The 20953-nt window shown below is 45.0% G+C and overlaps 1 protein-coding gene across 1 annotated transcript in view; it reads right to left on the reverse strand.

Annotated features, from left to right (window-relative positions):
* The window catches only part of ADAMTS2 (ADAM metallopeptidase with thrombospondin type 1 motif 2), a 304400-nt gene that overhangs the window by 48802 nt on the left and 234645 nt on the right, over positions 1–20953 (reverse strand). Inside the window, exons 6-10 of the mRNA XM_075900502.1 lie at positions 12333–12489; positions 9797–9902; positions 7752–7895; positions 3579–3711; positions 1033–1146 (exon numbers count right to left, since the gene is read on the reverse strand). Coding sequence (XP_075756617.1) covers positions 1033–1146; positions 3579–3711; positions 7752–7895; positions 9797–9902; positions 12333–12489 — 654 coding nt within the window. The remainder of the gene's footprint in view (positions 1–1032; positions 1147–3578; positions 3712–7751; positions 7896–9796; positions 9903–12332; positions 12490–20953) is intronic.

Here is a 20953-nt window from a genome sequence, read left to right on the forward strand (position 1 = left end):
AAAGCATTTTCCAAGGTTGATTATGTTCAATACTGCATATTTGTTATATTTATTAATTGCCCAAATAGTTAACTTTATATTTTTAACCAAAAGGAAAGCCATGACTATTTAACTAAAAAGTTTCATTTTCAAGTTTTATTGACACATTTCCCAGAGGTAATAGGGTGTTACAAGATAGGAATCATCTGGGGAGGAAAAAAAGAAAAGCAATTGGTTCCAACAGATCACAGTGTACAGAGGGAGAGAATTTAGACCCACACATGACATTTTTTTACCCAAAAGGAGAAGTTTCAAGCCACAGCAGCAGCTGCTAACATGATTTACTTGCTGTACAAATTCTGTGATCCATCGGGGAAACTGTGTCACTTTAACACCATCTAGAAAAATCCTTTCCAAGTGGTAACACTCCCCTCCCCCAAAAGACAGACTGATTGATCCAAAGCCCAGGGGTGTTTGAAGGCGTGTTGCTATTAATGTTAATGGGTTTGGGGATCAGACCCTTAATGAGCATGCAGTTAGGTCTGTAAAAGGTTAACTGATCATTTTATATGGTAGGGCTAAGTAAAGTGGCTTCAAAAGACTAGGAACCAGCCCAAACCTTTGCCATCTGCAAGTTTCTCTCCCTCATTTCCAAAACTCCTAATATTTCCTTTTGTTCCCTGAGAACCATTATATAACAATGACTATCCAACTCCATTATTCTATAGTCCACTTTATAAGACACTGGCATCTGCACTTGAATCAGATTCATACAGTCCTTCTAATTCACAACTTTCTCTGTCTTTTTCTCGTGGTCTGCAGTGAACACAACTCTGAGGACTGACAACGAATTAATCTCCAATGTTCCCACTTTTGTGGACCGTTTTTGTATTGCCGCTGAACTGAGTGTGCCAGATTGCCCTCATATTCTAAGAAGGTCAAACCAGAAAGAACACTGCTATCTCGTTCCTTGGTTCTCAATGAAATCCCTCAAATGCGCAAACACATACGTGCATGCCCTGTAGTGTAAAAATAAGCCATATACAGTCTCACCTTTCCAGGTGCGCACATGGTCCCATCCAGTGGGGGCCCCTTCTTTGTTTTGCAGAAATAAGGGTTATCGGGATGGCTACACCACAGCTGCTTGCAGGGATCAAATGTACGGAACTAGGATGCAAAAAAAGCAGAGCACATGTTGCTTCTGGAAATGTCCGAGCCAGAATTCCATTAGAAACATGCTCTGTCGTTTGTTTTCGTCCAGCTTTGGAAAAGGCAGATGTTATCCCTGAGTAATAAAGGTCATTTAATAATACCTCTGTGGCCAGGTCCCAGCTGAGTAACTTTTTCAGGCAACATCACTGACTCTGGTAGTGGAATTCTGTCTTGAGTGGCATGAGGCTGGAAACGTGATTCATCTCAATGCCACAGGATCGAATGGACAAGGGCAATGAGCCACCTTGTGATGAGCTACATGCACTAGATGGCAGTAGACCAGGGCAGGCAAGATCTGGCCTGCAGGTTGGATCAGGCCAGCAAAGCCACTGAATCCAGCCCATGGGCTACTCCACCAGGACCCTCCGGCACAGAGCAGCCTCATGCCACTTTAAGCAGCTGGCTGCTTCCTGTGGCTCTCTGCTCTGGGCACTGGGGGAGAGCATGTCTTCTTATACCCACCATGCATGATTGATCCTCTCTAGCCTAGGAGGGAGTTTTGCAAAAGAGAAGTAAGCAGCCACCAGCACAGTGCATTTCAGGCTAAATGGCACCGCAGACTTTGTGTTTCAAGCCTGGCACTGCTAATGAAATTAGCACACAGTAATGTCTTGACCTCTGATTAAAAAAAAAAGGCCCAACAAGAGTAAGAGTTTCCGTGTCACATTGACGTTGGTTTATTATTTCCTGTTTACGGTTAGCTGGGCATACCACCCTTCCGGGCAGGCTTCCGTAGAATTAGCACTTCTGTTTTGCAGTGTTTATTAGTTTCCTCTGCAGGACTTATTTGTAGCAATTTTTGAGATTTATGTAGATGTCAAAAATTAAGAGGTTGGGAGGGGGGCTCCCTTGTTATATATACTGTAAATGGGTAATATGTATTGTCACAGCTTCAGGCTAATATCACCTATATTCTCCACTTCCACAGTCCATTCCAAGCACGACCCATTAGGGGTTAGGCCTCCAACCAGCATCTGTCTGTAGCCCTCCTGTTCACTAGCCCAGTATGAGGTTATTCCCCATAGGGGAAGCCTTGTGCCTTTTTACACAACTTTGGGCGAGTAGACCTGTGGCTCCTTTGTGTGCTGTGCGTTGTGTGTCTGGGTGTGTGCACCTCAGACCAGACCCACTCAGGCAAACCACCCGGAACAGGCTTTATTCTGTAAAGAACGTAGAACAGGATTCCAGTTCAGCAGCCTCCTCTCTGCTTGCAGCTTGCATGCGCCCAGCTCAGGCAGCGCTAAGACCCTGCTGTGGGGGAAGGGAGGGGCACAGAGGAACCAGGAAGTTCTCCCAAAATGCTGCAGTTTGTAATCCATGGCTTGTAGTTCCCAAGGCTGCTCCTGAAGCCTGCTGGACCTTGGGCTACATGTCTATAGGTAGGGATTCTTCTCCCATTCCTTCTGATGAGGAAGTTAAGGCTGCACAGCTCCCGGCCTCACACTGTGATACCTCCAGCAAGCCAGCCAGCCTAAAGCCCTGAGCTCTCTCTCCAACAGCTATGACCAGCGTATTGCCAGCATTTACACATTACCACCCTGTTCTGCCTAAGTAAGCCCCTTTTCTTGTAAGACAAAAACATTGCAGAGAAAATGGAACAAAAACAATGAACCGATTTAAACACACGCTAAACACATATTTAATTGCCCTCCCCCCTGCTTGGATCAGAAAGAAGGTCCCGAGTCAGTTTAAATGAAGCTTTGTTCTGCCCAAAGCCCTTCTTTTATCTGTTGATCTCTGGAAAACCCAGTTTGTGCCAGTATATGCAAGCCTCTTTAGAGGGCGGTACTTCCCTGGAGATGTTTACAACCTGCGTGATTCCTGGAGGAGCTAAACGCAATCTCCCACACCAGAGTTGCTTATAATCCCTGGCCCACAGCAATACATAAATCATTCATAACCTTAATCCAATATGTTTCCCCAAAGACATGGTATGCAGTTGCAATATCTGTCACATATATTACATTACTCATGACAGCAGTATATACCGTAATGAATAATTTCTTTGTAACATTCCCTAGAGCGCTTTAAGGTAAGCACTACGTTAAAATGTGCTGCAGAACTTTTCGTGTGCATTAAGAAGGGTCTAAAAAAGATCAACTAATCTGCAACACATTAGTGCACTTTAGAAATCACCTCTTTTTTGTCCACATTACTACTCTGTGTAGACTAGCTCTTAGATGCAAGTAACTATTTTTGGTGTTTTTCCCATGTTTATTGGATAATCACTGATTTCTTCTCCCCCTCCCCAACAGGGTGTTTTTTAAATCACTGTTTATCCATTAAAACCTAAAATCAGAAGCCCTAGCTATAATGTTCTTATTAATCTAATTTCAAGGACAATTACAACCTGGATGAGGAACAGCAGAATTCAGCTATCTACTTACAGCCGTGCACATCATGTAGCCCAAACCAAAATCAAAACGACATTGCTCGTTCATGGAGTAGTGAATTCCTGGCAGTTGGGGAAGGGAAGGCCAATCATGTTCAAAAGGATCATCGCGCAGACAATCATAGGAACTGCAACAGGCAAAAATTGCAATAATAGACAGGAACATGAGACTTTTGTAGTGTTTGTGGCTTCATTAAATTTACATTCAAAACAAAATACAAGGTATAATTTCTCAGATACTTGTTCATAAAGAATAGTTAGCATTTCACTTATGCTTATATGGTATTTACCATGCTGTATCTGCATTTAACATGGGACAGCATTCAATCTTTTATTTTTCTTATATCTTTCCATTATAATATCCATTTAGCTTGCAGGCTCAAGAAAGAATCCTCTGCAAATGAGGCTGAGAAGAAAAGATTTAATTAATTTGCCATTTGTGGAATTTTTTCTTGCCTGCTGCCTTTCAAGTAAAGCTTTAGAAACTAAAGTCAGGACTGCCATCCATGAATATTGCTGAGTTCCATAATACATTCCCATGCATTAGTCCAGGAGAAGCAAGTTCACGTACAAGCAAGTGTACTTTTTGGCCTTTGTCTTATTAAATTATAGGGCTGATCCATCTTCACATTTCTTCTGACAGCTTTCCTCTCTTTTTGAGATTCAGACAGGACTTCCTTCATGAGTGTGTTTGTGTGTGTGTTTGTGGGAGGGAGGAGGTGTTCCTATTGCTGATTCTCTTGGGCTACTTCTACACTGGCATAATTTTCCAGAAATGCTTAAAACGGAACAGTTTTCCGTTATAAGTATTTCCGGAAAAAGCGCATCTACATTGGCAGGATGCTTTTCCGGAAAAGCACTTTTTCTGGAAAAGCGTCCATGCCAATGTAGACGCACTTTTCCGCAAAAAAGCCCCGGTCGTCATTTTCACGATCAGGGCTTTTTTGCGGAAAAGAAATCTGTGCTGTCTACACTGGCCCTTTTCCGGAACAGTTTTCCGAAAAAGGACTTTTGCCCGAACGGGAGCAGCATAGTTTTTCCGGAAAAGCACTGATGATTTTACAGTAGATCGTCAGTGCTTTTCCAGAAATTCAAGGGGCCAGTGTAGACAGCTGGCAAGTTATTCCGGAAAAGCGGCTGATTTTCCGGAATAAGTGGCCAGTATAGACACAGCCTAGGTGTCTTAAACATTTGTACGTCCCTACTGCAAACACATGAACTTGAAACATACATGGGGAAGACTGCTGGACCACAGGAGAGCCAAACTGTTGCAAGCAGTAATGGCTGACTAAGCTACTTTCTCAACATAAGAACATAAGAATGGCCATACTGTGTCAGACCAAAGGTCCATCTAGCCCAGTATCCTGTCTGCCGACAGTGGACAGCACCAGGTGCCCCAGAGAGGGTGGAGCGAAGACAACGATCAAGCGATTTGTCTCCTGCCATCCCTCTCCAGCCTCTGACAGACAGAGGCCAAGGACACCATTTTATCCCCTGGCTAATAGCCAGGTATCACATGGTGGGCCCTATCCCTCAAGTATCACATGGTGGGCCCTATCCCTTCTGTATTCATATTTGATCTAGTATTATTTTGTGATATCACAAAATAAGTTAAATTTAACAAACTCATTTATCTGTTTTTATGTCCATCATTTTCCTCTCAAGTTTTCTGCCATTATTCATCATATTCACAAAAGTTGTTCTTGCAAGAAATGGCAACGAAAAGTCCATTAGGATCAAATTCCTTGTGGATTCTGTAAAAAGAACGGGACTGCCCTTTATCTGGCAGTTATTTGGGCGAATCTGGTGATCTCAATGAATGAAGGACAGAATTTTGAGTCAAGGTCTACTTTAGAACAAGACATCATATGCGTTTCTTATCTGTGCAATATTTATATTCATAGAAGCATATAACTGTAGCAGATGCTTAAAAAATGAATTCGAACTCTAGCCCAGATTACTTTCATTTAACACAAATAGCTTAAAGGGACTTTAATGAAAAAAAGTACATTTTCCCCTGATAATTTTTTACCTATTATTACCAAAAATAACATTTCAAATATCGTAACTTAAAAAAAAAGTGAGACAATAAAGAACAGATTCTACCAATTGGTTTATTTAATGTATTTTGCAACTTTTTTCTAGTCATTTTCAGAGTGTGTGTCCCCCCACCCCGGTATATTCAGTTAATAGATTTCCCTGTGGTTCGTATGTCTTTCACACAGCAACCAGAGACAGAAAAAGATTTTTTTTTAAATAGGAAAAATGTGATTTTTAAAAACACATCCACTGACAGGAAGACTGTGATGGGGTGTCTGCCCCGCACTGGAAGTTTAAGGGTTAATACCCTGCCCTGGGAGAAGGCTGAGAGGGTGGAGCCAGGGCCAGATTAAGACCTATAGAGGCCCTAAACACTGAAAAGATTATGGTGTCCCCCCATACGTAATTCAAAATAAAAACAATACTATACCATAAAATCTCTCTTTTTTTTGGTGCCCTTGCTTTGCTGGTGCCCTAAGCACGTGCTTAGTCTGGGTAATCCAGCCCTGGGAGGAGCCCACAGCTGAGGCAGATGCAGACAATTAGGGCCCAGCTGTGGCTGTGTAAAAAAGGGCTCCTGGCCAAAGGAGAACAGACACTCTTGCTTTAGCTGGGGCGCAGAAGGGACCTGACTGATAGGGAAGCTAGAGGCTTTCTGAGACAGAGCAGGGCTGGGGAACTCTGACCTCACCTCGATCCCAGGCTGCAGGGCTGAGGTAACGCCTGAGGGTACTAGGGCTGCAGGGAGGAAGCCAGGGCAGGAGAAGGCAGCAGGTCCACACCCCCTTGCCAATGATGAGTGGCCATTTCAGATGGCAGTTTGCCCCTGAGGTAAGGGGCTAGATGACCACAGGCCACTGAGGTACAGGAGGTTTGGAGGTTCCCTGGGAGGTGCTGATTCCCTGAGTGATCAGTGGGAGGCACCGTGGGGGTGAGTGCCTGGCCCGTAACAAGGACACAGAAATAGGCCAAGTTCTCTGCTAGTTCTTAAAAATTATGTTTCAAGTTGATGGTTTTCCTGTAAGCAGGAAAGAAACAAAGAGGAGACTGGCAGAAATCATGGGAAAGGGATCGGCCTTTGTAATGACAGAGTATTGAAAGGAAGGGTTACCATATTTGAACTTCCAAAAAAGAGGTCATTCCTGAGAGGAAGTGTATCTGTATCAATATCTACCAACTCACGTTGTATTAATGTGTTAGATAGTGTATATCTATGTCTATATATATAGATATATATATATATCCCCCTCTCTGGAGTGTCAAATATAGTAACCCTATTAAAGGTAAAGAAAGAAAGCCTTAGAGGGCCAAATTCTTCCTTTTGGTGTTCTTGAGAGGTTGCCTCCGAAGACAAGGGGAAGCCTGCACACATATCAGAGGGCACAATTTCCCCTTGCAACTTGCTCAGTACATCTTTAGTATTTGGAAATGTTGCTGATGTGTTACTGCTACCCATCAGACTTGCAGTGAATTATCCAGCTTCAGCGGAAAAGTGTTACTCAGATTAATGAGACAGGGTTTCCATCAGCTGCAGCCTGGGTGGAAGCAAGCTCGTCACATGACCAGTAATGATATTTGCTTGTAGATTCTAGGATGACAGCATGCATATCCTGGAACCTCTTTAATCCAGCAACCCCGGGAAACAGGGTATGTCGGATTAAAGATTTTGCCAGGCTGGGGAGGGACTGCAGGATCTGGGCGTGAAGGGGATGGTGGTGGGGTGTGTACCTGGTGCCCTGCACCCTCCACCCTTTGGAAGCAGCAGGGAAAAACCATAGAGGAAGCATGTTGCTGCTCTGCCGTGCCCCCAGATTGGGGGAGGAGATAGGCAGCACGCAGTTTGTTCCTCCTCTGTACCACGGGTGTTCCTGGATTAGGGACTCTCAGAGTGCGGAGGTTCAAGTGTATTATCAAATTTCAATATCAATAATAGCTATAATGAAATGAAAAGTCAACCTGAGCTTTTGTTATTAGCATCTCCTGAAAAAGTGGCTTGTTTCAGGCAGGAAGGGATTAGTTTTTTTTTTAAATCCCTTTTAGTAGCTAATAAAAGCACAAAGTTCAAATACAACACTCAGAGACATTTTCAAAAACTTCCTAGGCAGAGTCAGCTTCGTATGTTACTCACTGTAGATATCTGTTCAGCTCTTGTTGGCTACAGCGAGACCAGTGGAAGCGATGGAACGCAGCCTGGACAAGAGGGGCCATGATGCTCCCCAATCGGACCTCATCCCCACACCTGTTGCCCTGCCCATCATGTTCCATGCCTAATCTAGAACAAAGGTAAGAGAATAAGCACATTTTCATCATGGGTAAAATCCAAAGTCCCTAAGTGGCTTATGGTCTTTAGTCCCACTAACAGTAAATGGGATGTAGATCCCCAAGTGACAGCAATTTTTTATTCCATTTTTCTTTATTAAAAACACAAAACAAAACCAATCTTCCCGCTTTTCCTTTGTTAGGGCTTTCGACTCTATTTTTTCGAGAATGATATTTGACTAATGCTGGGTCTTCTTTTGGGAGACATATCACTGATAACGAACTGTACAGCAATGTGTTCTGATTAAAGGTGATTTCACAAGCTAAAAATATCTTTAGTGATGTATCATTCAATCTGATCATATGTTTCTTTTAATCCCAGCTACTGAAATGCTGAAGCTAAAATTTAGTGATATGAGAAACCGATACAGGTAGGAATGAAGTCAGTGTCCCTGTCTAATTAATATGCACCGTAGGATTCACCAGACTCCAACAAGTATTCTTAATGTAGGACGAGTAAAGCCCTGTTCAATTAAAAGACTTCTGGAATTTTAGATTCGTCTGAGGGGATGAGGGCAACTCAGTGAATGTGCTTTACTCCCAAAGAAACCGAGTTGTCCTAAAATAAAAAGATTCATCAGCTCCCTACCTGGAAACAGCTCTTGTTACACAAACAAATAAAATAGTTGGATCCTTCATATGAAAAGTATTAGGAAATGGCTGTAGCTGCAGTTCTTGACGTGTTATTATGCTGTATCATACAGCCCCTCTATGACAGAAGTGGGCAATAATTTTTGCAGGGGGGGCACTTCACAAATTTTGGTACATGGTTAAAGGTGGGACCTCGGGGGAAAGGGTGGGGCTGGGGCTACAGATAGAAAGAGAGAGAATGCACGAGTGTGTGTGTGTGAAAGAGACACTCTGTGTGTGAGAGACAGACTCTGTGGCATAGAGTGAGTGTGTACGGCAGTATATGTGGCACAGAGACTGGAAGAGTGTGTATGTGACTGAGTGTGTGGCACAGAAACACTGTTGCACAGACTGGGTGTGTTTGGCAGTGACACAGAGAGTGCATGTGCTGGCTAAGTTGGAGAGAAGCCATGCTCTGTCTCTTTAAGGGAAATCAGTCCTGCTCTGTTGTCCTCCCTATCCACTTCTTCTGCACTCCTGAGTCACATGCTTCAGACTGGAGCAGTTCTGCTGACTGTGTCTCCGTCTAGGACCCCTGCTCTGCAGAGATGGGGTATAGGGACAGGGGAACACCCTGACTTCAATACTTCCCTCTCTACTGCCAACCTCCCCCACTCTGCACAGCTAGCAGGAGAATCCTGGCAGCAGCTCGGCTGCAGGATGAGCAAGGTGGGGGGGAGGGGCGGCAGAACACATGCTGCGGGCTGTAAATATGCACAGTTTGCTAATCAGCTGGCCAGGCCAGAGAAAAATGCTTGGCAGGCTGGATCCGGCCCCCGGCCCTGAGTTTGCCCAACCCCCATACTATGAGATGTTTTACTGTCTTTCTAGATGGAGATGTACACACAGAAGATGTGAGTCTATTCACTGAGAGTTGCTTTCGAGGGTCATGCCTTCCGCTACAGCAAATAATTCTTTTCCATAACAATAAATGCTTTGCTCCTCTGACAAGAGATCAGAATGCATTTTGTAGGCCTTGATCAGTTTAGCCTGAGAATGTGCGTGGGAAATAGGTAAGCATATCTGCATTTTACAGCTGCAAAAACAGATATACACAGTTTTGTGGGTTTGTTCAAGGTCGCAAAGGACTTGTCAGAAATAAGGATGAACTCTACCTCTAACTCTTTAATCTTGTGTCTTAACCACAAGGACACATCTTCCCTGCACCACAAACAGTCCCCAGGGTCCACCACATAATAAGAGAGGCCCTTTTCAAGTACTTACACGTGCCCCGTTTCATGGGCCACCACAAATGCAGAGGAAAAACCATCTTCATGGTTCAGGGTGCAACTCCGTACAGGATGGCACATTCCAGTTACTGGCGCATAGCCTAAGCAGAGAAAGCATGACTCATGAAATAAGTGAATCTGGGGGAGAGAATGTTTCTGAGAACTCTTTATTCAACAAACACCTCCATGTAATCTCTACTGCTGGGCATTTTGGGTCTTGCAGTAGCACAGAAGTGTAAGATGGTACCAGAGCTACTCCAAGGGGGGTGCAGGACCTGGGACAATCCCCCTCCCCGGGCCCTAGGCATGGGGCTCCCCTGCTTCTTCCCCCAACCGGCCCACCTGTCCCTGCTCCTCCCTCTGTCCCTGAGCTTGGACACAGCACACGAGCTATTTGCAGCACTCTGAAAGCTCTGTGAGAGCAGGGGAGGGGCTGGAAGCTCCTGTTACCCTCTCACTGACAGTGGGGAAATCAAGGTACATCAACTCCAGCTATGTAATTAATGTAGCAGGAGTTGTGCATCTTAATTCAACCTTCCCCTTTAGTGTAGACCTGGCCTTAGATCAGATGCATTCTATTACATGATGGCTATCTAAAAGAAACATGAAATCAGGCTCCAAGTCAGCCAAGTATTATCCCAGGTGAAACAAGCATATTCATCTCCTAGTTCATGCGTGGCCTGGACACAACTAAACTGTTGCGTTGAAAAGTAATAAGATCCCTGCCCTGGACTTTTAATGATGTGCTCCCACTTCTATGGAAAACACAAAGTCTGGCCACTGAACCAATTACATTTACTTCCGCAGTTCACCAAGAATTCCGTGAAATCCCCTTTCGGGCCGTTCTGTACCTAGTCTTGTGAAGGGGTCGAGAGAGCGGGGGCAAGGACTCGCTACTTTAGCCTGATGTCAGAGGCGTCTTCCCGCTCAGGTCCTCAATGAGCTCCTGCTAGTCAATCCCATTGGAGCAGAGAGGAGCCCATGGGAACAGGCCCGCTGATAGGGGTGGGGGCAAAGGGGACAATTACATAGGGGCCAGCATTTCAAAGGGGCCTGGAGCTTCTGGCTGCTGCCACTGCTACTGTGTCAGTGGTGGTGGTCAGAGCCCTGAGCCCCTTTGAATTGCCATGGGAGCCCTGCTCTGCCACTCTGGGTGGCTCTGAGGGCTGGGGGGTAACGCTGTGCTCTGGGCAGCACCAAGGGCTGTTTGCCTTAGGCCCCGCCCCTTCCATCCAAGGCTCCACCCCTTCCAGTGCCACGGAGTCAGGTTCCCCCTCCCACTTCTCCCTCAGGCCCGTGGTGGCTGTCAGCCCTGCTGAGCAGGATGATTCCACAAGGGAGCAGAGAGTGCAAGCTATGCCCTGTAAAGGGGGTAAAAGCAGGGGCTACTCTTCTAGTCTATTAAGGCATTATATATATACACACACACCCCTTAAATACATGGATCAAAGCAATACAATTTCTATACAAATAAGAGTAAAGACATGCTCCTACGGTGACTAAATGTCTTGATTTCATAGGGATGGTCCCAATAGTTGAGGCTTTGTCTTATAGAGGCACCTACCCTCCTTTCCCCAGTCTGATTTTCCACACTCGCTATCTAGTTACCCTACATGTGTTTCAAAACTAGGGTTGCCAGATGGTTTAACCAAAAATACTGACTCCCCCCCCCCAAAAGAATACTGGGGAAAAAATTCTGTTGAGAAAAAAAAAAAAGGACCCCGAGAGTTACTAAATAAAAACTTAAAAAACCCAGCGTGGCCCCTTTAAGAAATGCTTTGAAGATTTTTGGCCCTAACAGTCTGCCGGAGGCTGTCTGCCATCTTGTCTTCCTGCTCCCCTGAGGAACCTGATAAGCACCCAGTATTTTCACTTCCTGGCCAGGAAAAAGAATCAGAAAATACTGGACATTGTAGGTGTCCGGTGTTTTCTGAATTTTTTTTACCGGGCAGGAGGTGAAAATACCGGACTGTCTGGGTCAATACCGGATACCTGGAAACCCTACTCAGAACAGTGCTACTGTCGTAGAACGGTAAAGCAATGGGGATTGAAACAGAAATAAATGCATTCCTAGCACAGGTCACCCGAACACAAATAGCACTTGGCAAAATGATCACACTTGGTACATGTTAGCAAGGGGGGCTGACAGAACTGTGGGACCCATAGGCATTGGGGGTTTCGGCTCCATGCTCCTGGAATGGGCAGGGTGGGGCAGCCAGCCCTCAGCATCATGCTGCTTCACCCCTCCCCCCAGCCAGCCCTCAGAAATACCCAGAGCGCACCACGCAGGGCTCAAGCAGCAATTGGAAGGGCCCGGGGCTCCGTCCGCCATTGCTCCAGTAACAACGGCTGACAGCAGCCCTGGGCCCTTTGGAATTGCTGGGCCCTGAGGCAGTTTCTCTTCCCCTCCAGTCAGCAGGCCAGCCTGTTAGTTGCTCCTAAGCGAAATGAGCTTTTCTGAACTGCGAAAGAATCCCCGATCAGTGTCTGTAATATTGATAAAACAATTTCTCACTCAGCATACACCTTACCTTGCATGCCAGACGGGCCAAAATCCTGCCTTGTAAGAAATATAGCATGGTCATGATACTCTGCATGTGCAGTGTCAGACTTCTGTTGCAGATAGGCCCAGCGACATACATTTTCCAAACTCTGGGAAGGGTTCCCAATCTCTATTAAGCTCATGGACTGGATATTCAAAGAAGAAAAAGAACATGATTATTTTATCATTTTGTAGATGATTAGGCCGGAAGGGACTATTAGATCATCTACTCTGCGCTCTGGCACATCCCAAGCGCAGACATTTCACCCAGATACCTCTATCTGGAACCCAAAATCTTTATTTAAACCAAAGCATTTGAGTCCAATTAACTTTGGCCAACCTTTCACCATTCGTTACCTTTGAAAACATGCTCAGATATATGTTCAACCTTGTAGGAGAGCTCCATTCATGTTAAAGGAAATACTGCAAGAAGAAAACTTATTGTATAAACTTGGGATGGAAATATCACATGGGCCATTCACACAAGAGCTACGACATTTTGACATTATTCGTATTGCCTATGATGTATTGCAAGAAAAGATGACAATTAACTTGATAACAAATTTGTGAGCCATATATCGCCCTCTCTTTAGTCGAGCCACATGTAGACAAAGTCATGCTGGATTTAAGATGCTGGTGTCTAATGTACTGTTTTGTACACCTGCCCACTGATGGAGAGGGAGCAAACTGCCCTCGAGCCCAGCAATTCAAAAGGCCCTGTGAAGGAAGCACCGGCCAGACACCCAGGCCCTTTAAATTACTGTTGGAACCTTGCACAGTGCACTCTGGTGGCACTGAGGGCTGCCTGAGGAATGCTAACCCCACCCCTTTTGCCGAAAGCCCTGCCTATTCTACCCAAGGACTTGCCCCTTCCGGGGAGCAAAGCCCTCCCCCCTGCCTTACCCAGGGCCCTGACAAGTCTGTCGGCCGTCTTCACTGTGCACAGAATCTAGAGCTGGAACATTTTCATTCAGTTATCTTCCTGCCAGGGCTTTGTCTTCCAAAGTCTCTTGGCAGATCATTCCATAGGCTGCTAGATCTCACTCTCAGCAACTTGTCCTGATATTCTTACATTTTTCGCCTTCTTATAGAAACCTACTGCCAAATTCTCTGCTGACTTCAGCAGAGTTACAGCAGCAGAGAGTTTGACCCATAGACTATGGAGATGGAAAACACCCATTTGGCTTTATATTATTAATTATGTATTTATTATTATGTGTCTTAGTGATCCCTCTGATAGACTGCATTAACACAATTTCTTTCCTCTCACCTGAGAGTCCTTTAGTATTTTTACTTTACTAAAAATAAGATCTCAAATGTCTATCTTTTGCTAATATGTAAAGCATTTACAATTAAAATGAGTTAGGGTTTCTGCATGGTGCCACTCATCAAAACAAATAAACTGTGATGACCCCCACCCCATGATTTATGAAATTGGTTTATGAGTATAAATATGCATAACTCGAAGATGCTTTGATCAAAATTCTTCATGTAACCTATCCATTTTAATGTTACAATTTGCTGGACCTGTATATCTTATTTGGGAGCATGTATCATTGTATGTAAAGTTAGAAATACGAGGGATGAGATTTTTTATGGTTTTAAATGTGGAAATGTGAGCCATCAATTGTGCACCTGAAAGCCTTAATGACTGGGTGATCAACTTAGTGGCTTGAGAACAGCCTTGTTTGTCTAAGCCAGGGCTACTCAATACGTGGCCCATGCGCCGCATGCAGCCTGCGGCCTGTTTGTTTGCCGCCCACGGTGCAGTTTGGGTTTAAGCTGGGCTCAACACACGGCCCCACACGGGTGGGAGCCAAAACAAAAAAGTAGTCAGTATAATGGTCTTCTGCTGATATGCATTTTAGAAGTTAAATTCCTGAACCGTCATTGCTCATTAAAAGTGCTGTCATATGGGTAGAAATCGGGCAAATATTGCATTTTATTAATATCAGCAGAACTGACTTAAATGGGGCCTATATGTTGCGTAGTCTTGCCCTAATCTTTGTATTCATGCTCGTCAGTGTGAAAGAAGCTATTTGCATATATTTGCATATGTGTTTGCATGTATATGCAACCACATTTAAGTTGCAGCATGTGTTGTGAGTATCATTACGGTCCCCGGGGCTTCCGAAGTTGAGTAGCTCTGGTCTAAGCAGTGGTTGGTCCTAGGAACACATGTGACCATGCCACCTGGTAGGAGGATACTAGTTTGACCAGGAAAAAACTTAAAAAACAACTGATGGTCCTGTAGCACCCCACTTCTTTAAATGAGTGGAGTGGGTTGTGCCCACAAAAACTCATGATATTGTATTTTTTTTTTAGTCTCTAAGGGTATGTCTACACTACCCCGCTAGTTCGAACTAGCGGGGTAATGTATGCATACTGCACTTGCTAATGAAGCCCGGGATTTGAATTTCCCGGGCTTCATTAGCATAAGCGGGGAGCCGCCATTTTTAAATCCCCGCTGCTTCGAACCCCGTGCAGCGCGGCTACACGGGGCTCGAACTAGGTAGTTCGGACTAGGTGCCTATTCCGAACTACCGTTACTCCTCGTGAAACGAGGTGTACCGGTAGTTCGGAATAGGCACCCTAGTCCGAACTACCTAGTTCGAGCCCCGTGTAGCCACGCTGCACGGGGTTCGAAGCAGCGGGGATTTAAAAATGGCGGCTCCCCGCTTATGCTAATGAAGCCTGGGAAATTCAAATCCCGGGCTTCATTAGCAAGTGCGGTATGCATACATTACCCCGCTAGTTCGAACTAGCGGGGTAGTGTAGACATACCCTAAGATGCTACAGGATCATTCACTGTTTTTTAAATTTTTTTTTAAGTTACAGACTAACACAGCTACCCCTCTGAGATAGTTTGATATGGTAATTTTCCATAGAAGATGGAGATAGAGAAAAAAAGATTCCCACCCAGAGTGGAATCTATAAAAACAATGGGATGCTATTGGTGCGTCTACACTTCAAGGCTTAACTTGAAATAAGCTACGCAAATTGAGCTATGTCAATAGCGTATCTTATTTTGAAATAGCTTATTTCAAAATATGGAGTGTCTACACAGCACTTATTTCAAATAGAGCACTCTTCCTCTGACTTCCCTTATTCCTCATATAATAAGGGTTACAGGAGTCAGAGTAAGAAGTCCTCCAGCTTGACAGAATTTTGACACTATTTCGAAATAACTGCCTGCTGAGTAGACGTGGACTAAGTTATTTCAGAATAACGCTAATTATTTCAAAATAGTGTTGCAGTGTAGACATACCCCATCTGTCCCTTTGTCTTTGGCTGGCTGGGGGAAGAGCCTGGCCCACTAAGATACAAAAGAAACAAAGGGAAACACCAGAGATCCAAGTCAGAGTAAAGGATCATCTTTGACTTGAAGTGTGGCCTGAAATAAGAACAACTTCATTTGGGTAAGGAACTGCTTATACAGCCGGTCCCCGAGTTGCGAACGGTCGACTTACGACCATTCACATTTACGACCGAAGCTGTCGTAAATGGTGGACCCTGAGTTATGAACACGATCCGTGCATATGAACAGTGTGGTTGCGTGTAACTCTATGGGGTCCAACTTATGAACAAACTGAGTTACGACCAATTGCTTGGTCTGTAACCAGTGTGAAAGTTGGGGAGAGGCTGTACAGGTTTAACCTCTCTAAACCAGGACTCTCTGGTCTGGCAACCTCCATGGGACCAAGAAGCTACAACAACAATTAGGGAAATTCCAAGTATCAACCATCTCTCTATCACATACACACCGAAGAGGAGAAATGAAAGAATGGAGCTCTGAGGCACCCTCTGTGAGAAAGTACACAGAGCAACAAATGGAGTCCCTAGTATGACCTTACTATAAGATTTACCCAGCATGGCTCGAGTCCTTAACTCAAATAAGTTTTGTTTTTCTTAATTAAAATCACTGCTCCGGGGGGAAGAGGGGAGAGAGATGTTGAGGGTGAGGGGTTCAGTAGCAGGCTTCCCTGAAGAGAGAAGACAACCCCAGCCCCCTCTCACCACAGCAGCTAGGGCCCAGGTGAGAAGGGGAAGGGTGCACAGACACACAAACAGACAAAACTCTCTGAAATATATAGTAGATAGCTGTCCCTTTCTTCCACAATGCAGATACACAAAGGTTGGCACGCTGTGAAGCCATCCTAATATCTAATCATTGGGACAAGATGTTTATTCTTAATTCTGAAATTTCAAAATTTTAGTTTTTGTTCCAATTTGCAGTAACCCTTTCTTCTTCTTCAAGTGCTTTCCCTGTTGGTGCTCCACTCCAGGTGAATGTAGAGTACCCTAAGGAGGCTGGAAGGCACTTCAGAGTTGAGTCTGCAGCTGGGGCTAGGATTCTTGTGTCTGTGCTCAAGCTGAGCATGACAGAATCATTGTTAGTGAACATCTGTTCAGATGCCCATGGGGCTGCTCCACATATGTCTAAGATGGGTGAGTTGTGCACGAACGCTATGGAAGTCACTAGACTTCTTCTAATGCCCATTGGGGCTTCAGTGTTGCATAGGGAGTAGCACAACTGGATGTAATTTGTTATCCATTTAGATAATCTTTGTGTGCATAGTCTCAGAGGGGCAGCCGTGTTAGTCTGTAACTTTAAAAATGAGTAGTCCAGTCCTGTGACACCTTAGGGTATGTCTACACTAGCCCCCTAGTTCGAACTAGGGAGGCTAATGTAGGCATTCAAAGTTGCAAATGAAGCCCGGGATGTAAATATCCCGGGCTTTATTTGCATCTTTCCATCTGGGCGCCATTTTTAAATCCCCCTAGTCCGAACTAACTGCCCGCGGCTACACGTGGCAGTCAAACGTTAACTCGAACTAAGTCCTTCCTGGAATGAGGTGTAACAGTTAACTCGAACTAAGGACTTAGTTCGAGTTAACATTTGACTGCCGCATGTAGCCGCGGGCAGTTAGTTCGGACAAAGGGGATTTAAAAATGGCGCCCGGATGGAAAGATGCAAATAAAGCCCGGGATATTAAGACTCTCTGAAATATATAATAGATAGCTGTCCATTTTCAACTTCAAATGCCTACATTAGCCTCCCTAGTTCGAACTAGTGTAGACATTAGTTCGAATTAACTTCGATAGGCGCTACACTAGCGCTCCGCTAGTTTGAACTTAATTCGAACTAGCGGAGCGCTTAATTCGAATTAGGTAAACCTCATTCTATGAGGACTAATGCCTAGTTCAAATTAAGCAGTTCGAATTAAGGGCTGTGTAGCCACTTAATTCGAACTAGTGGGAGGCTAGCCCTCCCCAGCTTTCCCTGGTGGCCACTCTGGGCACCACCAGGGAAACTCGTCTGCCCCCCTCCCGGCCCCGGACCCCTTAAAGGGGCACGGGCTGGCTATGGTGCCCGTGCCAGGTGCAAGCCTGCCAGCACCCAGCCAGCAGACCCTGCACCTGGCACAACACGAGCCAGCCACCCGCTGCCACCCAGCCCTCCGCCTCTTCCCGGGACCAGGCTGGCAGCTCCCGGGAGCCTGCCCAGGTCCGCAAGAGGCGGGCGCCCGCCTGGTCTAGTGCGGAGATCGTGGACCTCATCCACGACCTCCGCACTAGGCACAGGAAAGTGGCCATCTAGGGCAGGATAGCTGCCAGCCTGGCCACCCAGGAGCAGGTGTGCATGAAAATCAGGGTGGTCCAGTGGGACCCCCGACCTTGAGCCCTGAGCTTAGAATGGCCGTCCTGGGTCAGACCAAAGGTCCATCTAACCCAGTAGCCTGTCTGCCGACAGTGGCCAACACTAGGTACCCTGGAGGGGATGGACCGAAACAATGACCAAGCCATTTGTCTCGTGCCATCCATCTCCAGCCTTCCACAAACAGAGGCCAGGGACACCATTTCTACCCCCTGGCTAATACCACTCCATGGACCCAACCTCCATGAATTTATCTCACTTCTCTTTAAACTCTGTTCTAGTTCTAGCCTTCACAGCCTCCTGCAGCAAGGAGTTCCACAGGTTGACTATTTGATTTGTGAAGAAGAACTTTCTGTTATTAGTTTGAAGCCTGCTACCCATTCATTTCATTTGGTGTCCTCTAGTCCTTCTATTATGGGAACTAATGAAGAACTTTTCTTTATGCACCCTCTCCACACCACTCATGCTTTTATAGACCTCTATCATATCCCCCCTCACTCTCCTCTTTTCTAAGCTGAGAAGTGCCAGTCTCTTTAGCCTCTCTTTATATGGGACCTGTTCCAAACTCCTGATCATTTTAGTTGTCCTCCCCTCTCCCACCCTCTCTCTTCCCCTCTCTCACCTCCTTTTCCCAGTCTCCCTGAGTTTTGTTCAATAAAGAGAGTTTCTATTTTTGAACACACGTGTCCTTTATTTTGTACATCAGGAAGGGGGGCTAGGGAGGGGTAAGTGGAAAGGAGTGAGGGAGGAATGGGGTACGAGCCCCCATTGGGGAGGACTGGGGTGGCTCTGCGGGCTCCTTGGGGTGGAAGCTCTCCTGCAGCCCCCCGATTGACTCCCCCCTGGATGGCAGCCTGCGGCAAGTGCAGCTGGGCTGATGGCCGAGTGCTGTGATGTGCCGAGTGTGGGCACTCAGGGCACTCCAAGCCAGGACTGCTTTGCAAGTGGGGAACCCCTGAGAACTGTCTGTCCGGGGTGGGGGTCGGGTCCCTTTAAGCACAGCCCTCGGCTAGCCTGAGACAGCAGCGCCGCACTCTAAGTCCTAATCTGATGCCCTGCCGGCACTGCTTCCGGCCATCCTTAACCTTGGTCCAGGGTCCACTCAATGTGGACATGCTAGTTCGAATTAGCAAAATGCTAATTCGAACTAGTTTTTAGGTTTAGATGCACTAATTCGAATTAGCTTAGTTTGAATTAACTAATTCAAATTAAGTTAGTTCGAATTAGTGCTGTAGTGTAGACATACCCTTAGAGATTAACAAAAAAATATATAGTACCATGGGCTTTGGTGGGTAAAACCCACTTCTTTAGATGATGAGCTGGAGTGAAAATAACAGAAACCAAATTATTTATGATAGGGGGAAAAAAAGATACCTGTCAATTGAACTAACTATGGCACTCTTCCAGCCCACTTAATTAGCCTCATTAACACCGGTCCTACAATTGACAGGTACCTTTTTTTCCTGTTATAAATAACTTGGTTTGTGTTATTTCCATCCAGTTCATCATCTGATGAAGTGGTTTTTCCCCATGACAGCTCATGATACTATATATATTGTTGTTACTCTTTAAGGTGTCACAGGACTATCATTGTTTTTGTGTGGATAGTCTATAGACACAACTTTTGATCTTCCTCTCATTGATACAAATATTCTAGGGTATTTACGAAGGGTCTTTGTTCTGTCCAGTTCAAAGGCCAGAGTGTGACAGACATCTAATGCATGTAACACACCCACGGGGGGCTGTGTGGTTTTGGATGGAATGTAGGTAAGTGCACTAGCTGGTTTATGTGGAATGAGGATGAGATGTTGGGCACAAATTTAGGATGAGTCCTTAGAGTCATTTTATCCTTATAGAATATGGTGCATGGGAAGGAGAGCCAGGAGTGTTCCATCTCACTCACTCGCAGGGCATTACTTCAACTCATCCAACATCAGAAGACCACCTGATAATGGCACAGAATGTAGCCAGTCACTCATTAAGCAATATTTTCTATGAGGGAGCATATCATACCTGTGACACCTAGGGCTTGTCTACACCATGGAGAAGATCAACACCGTCACAGTTGATCTTCTGGGGTTCGATTTAGTGGATCTAGTGAAGACACACTAATTCTAACAGAGAGGGCACCCCTGTTTTCACCAGTAGTTCTGCTCCTCACAAGACGTAAGGGAAATCGACACAAACATGTGCTCCCATCAACCTTCCACTGTGTGGACAGTGCCAAAACACGATTTAAGATACTTCGACTCCAGCTATGTAAATAACATAGCTGGAGTTATGTATCTTAAGTCGACTTTCCCCTTTAGTGCAGACCAGGCCCTAGTGATTACTTGGGTGATTACTCTTGTATGAGGGACAAAAAGATACTTTAGAATGAAATTGTAATATTTGTGTTTTTTAAAATAGAATTTGCTTAAGCATATTCAGAAGTGTGCAGTTAATCCTTATGAAAGGCTACTCTATGTGAGAAGCTATAAAATGGATGACTAATTGATCTATCCTGTGTCTTCCAAAATTTGTATGATGTTGCCAGAACAACAATGTTACCATAGTAAGACAGACAGCAATTTAAATGTACATACAATACACGAATCCCTTATCATTTCAAAGTCCTTAACGGGGAACAAAGATTAGCTTGTGCCAAAAATGAGAGAAAATAAATATGGTTAATGTTTAGACATAAGGATGCATTTGTCATGTCTTCTAATTCAGTACAGAGAACAGGAGAAGGGAAATCCTAAAGGAGTTGTGAGAGTGGGGGGAAAACTGAAATACTGCCTGCCAAATTGATGTCTGGACTTTGGCAAAAAAAATGTTGCAGCACTAAAAGCTTTGACAATGACATATTAATAAACCAGTTGGAGTTTAGATTCAGACATGCCTTACTCAAAAGATATGGTGCAGTCAAGCACTTACAAGTTTAAACACCCACTGGGAAGTCCATTAAA

The sequence above is a fragment of the Pelodiscus sinensis genome, chromosome 17 (genome assembly GCF_049634645.1).
Source record: "Pelodiscus sinensis isolate JC-2024 chromosome 17, ASM4963464v1, whole genome shotgun sequence".
Lineage (NCBI taxonomy): Eukaryota > Metazoa > Chordata > Testudines > Trionychidae > Pelodiscus > Pelodiscus sinensis.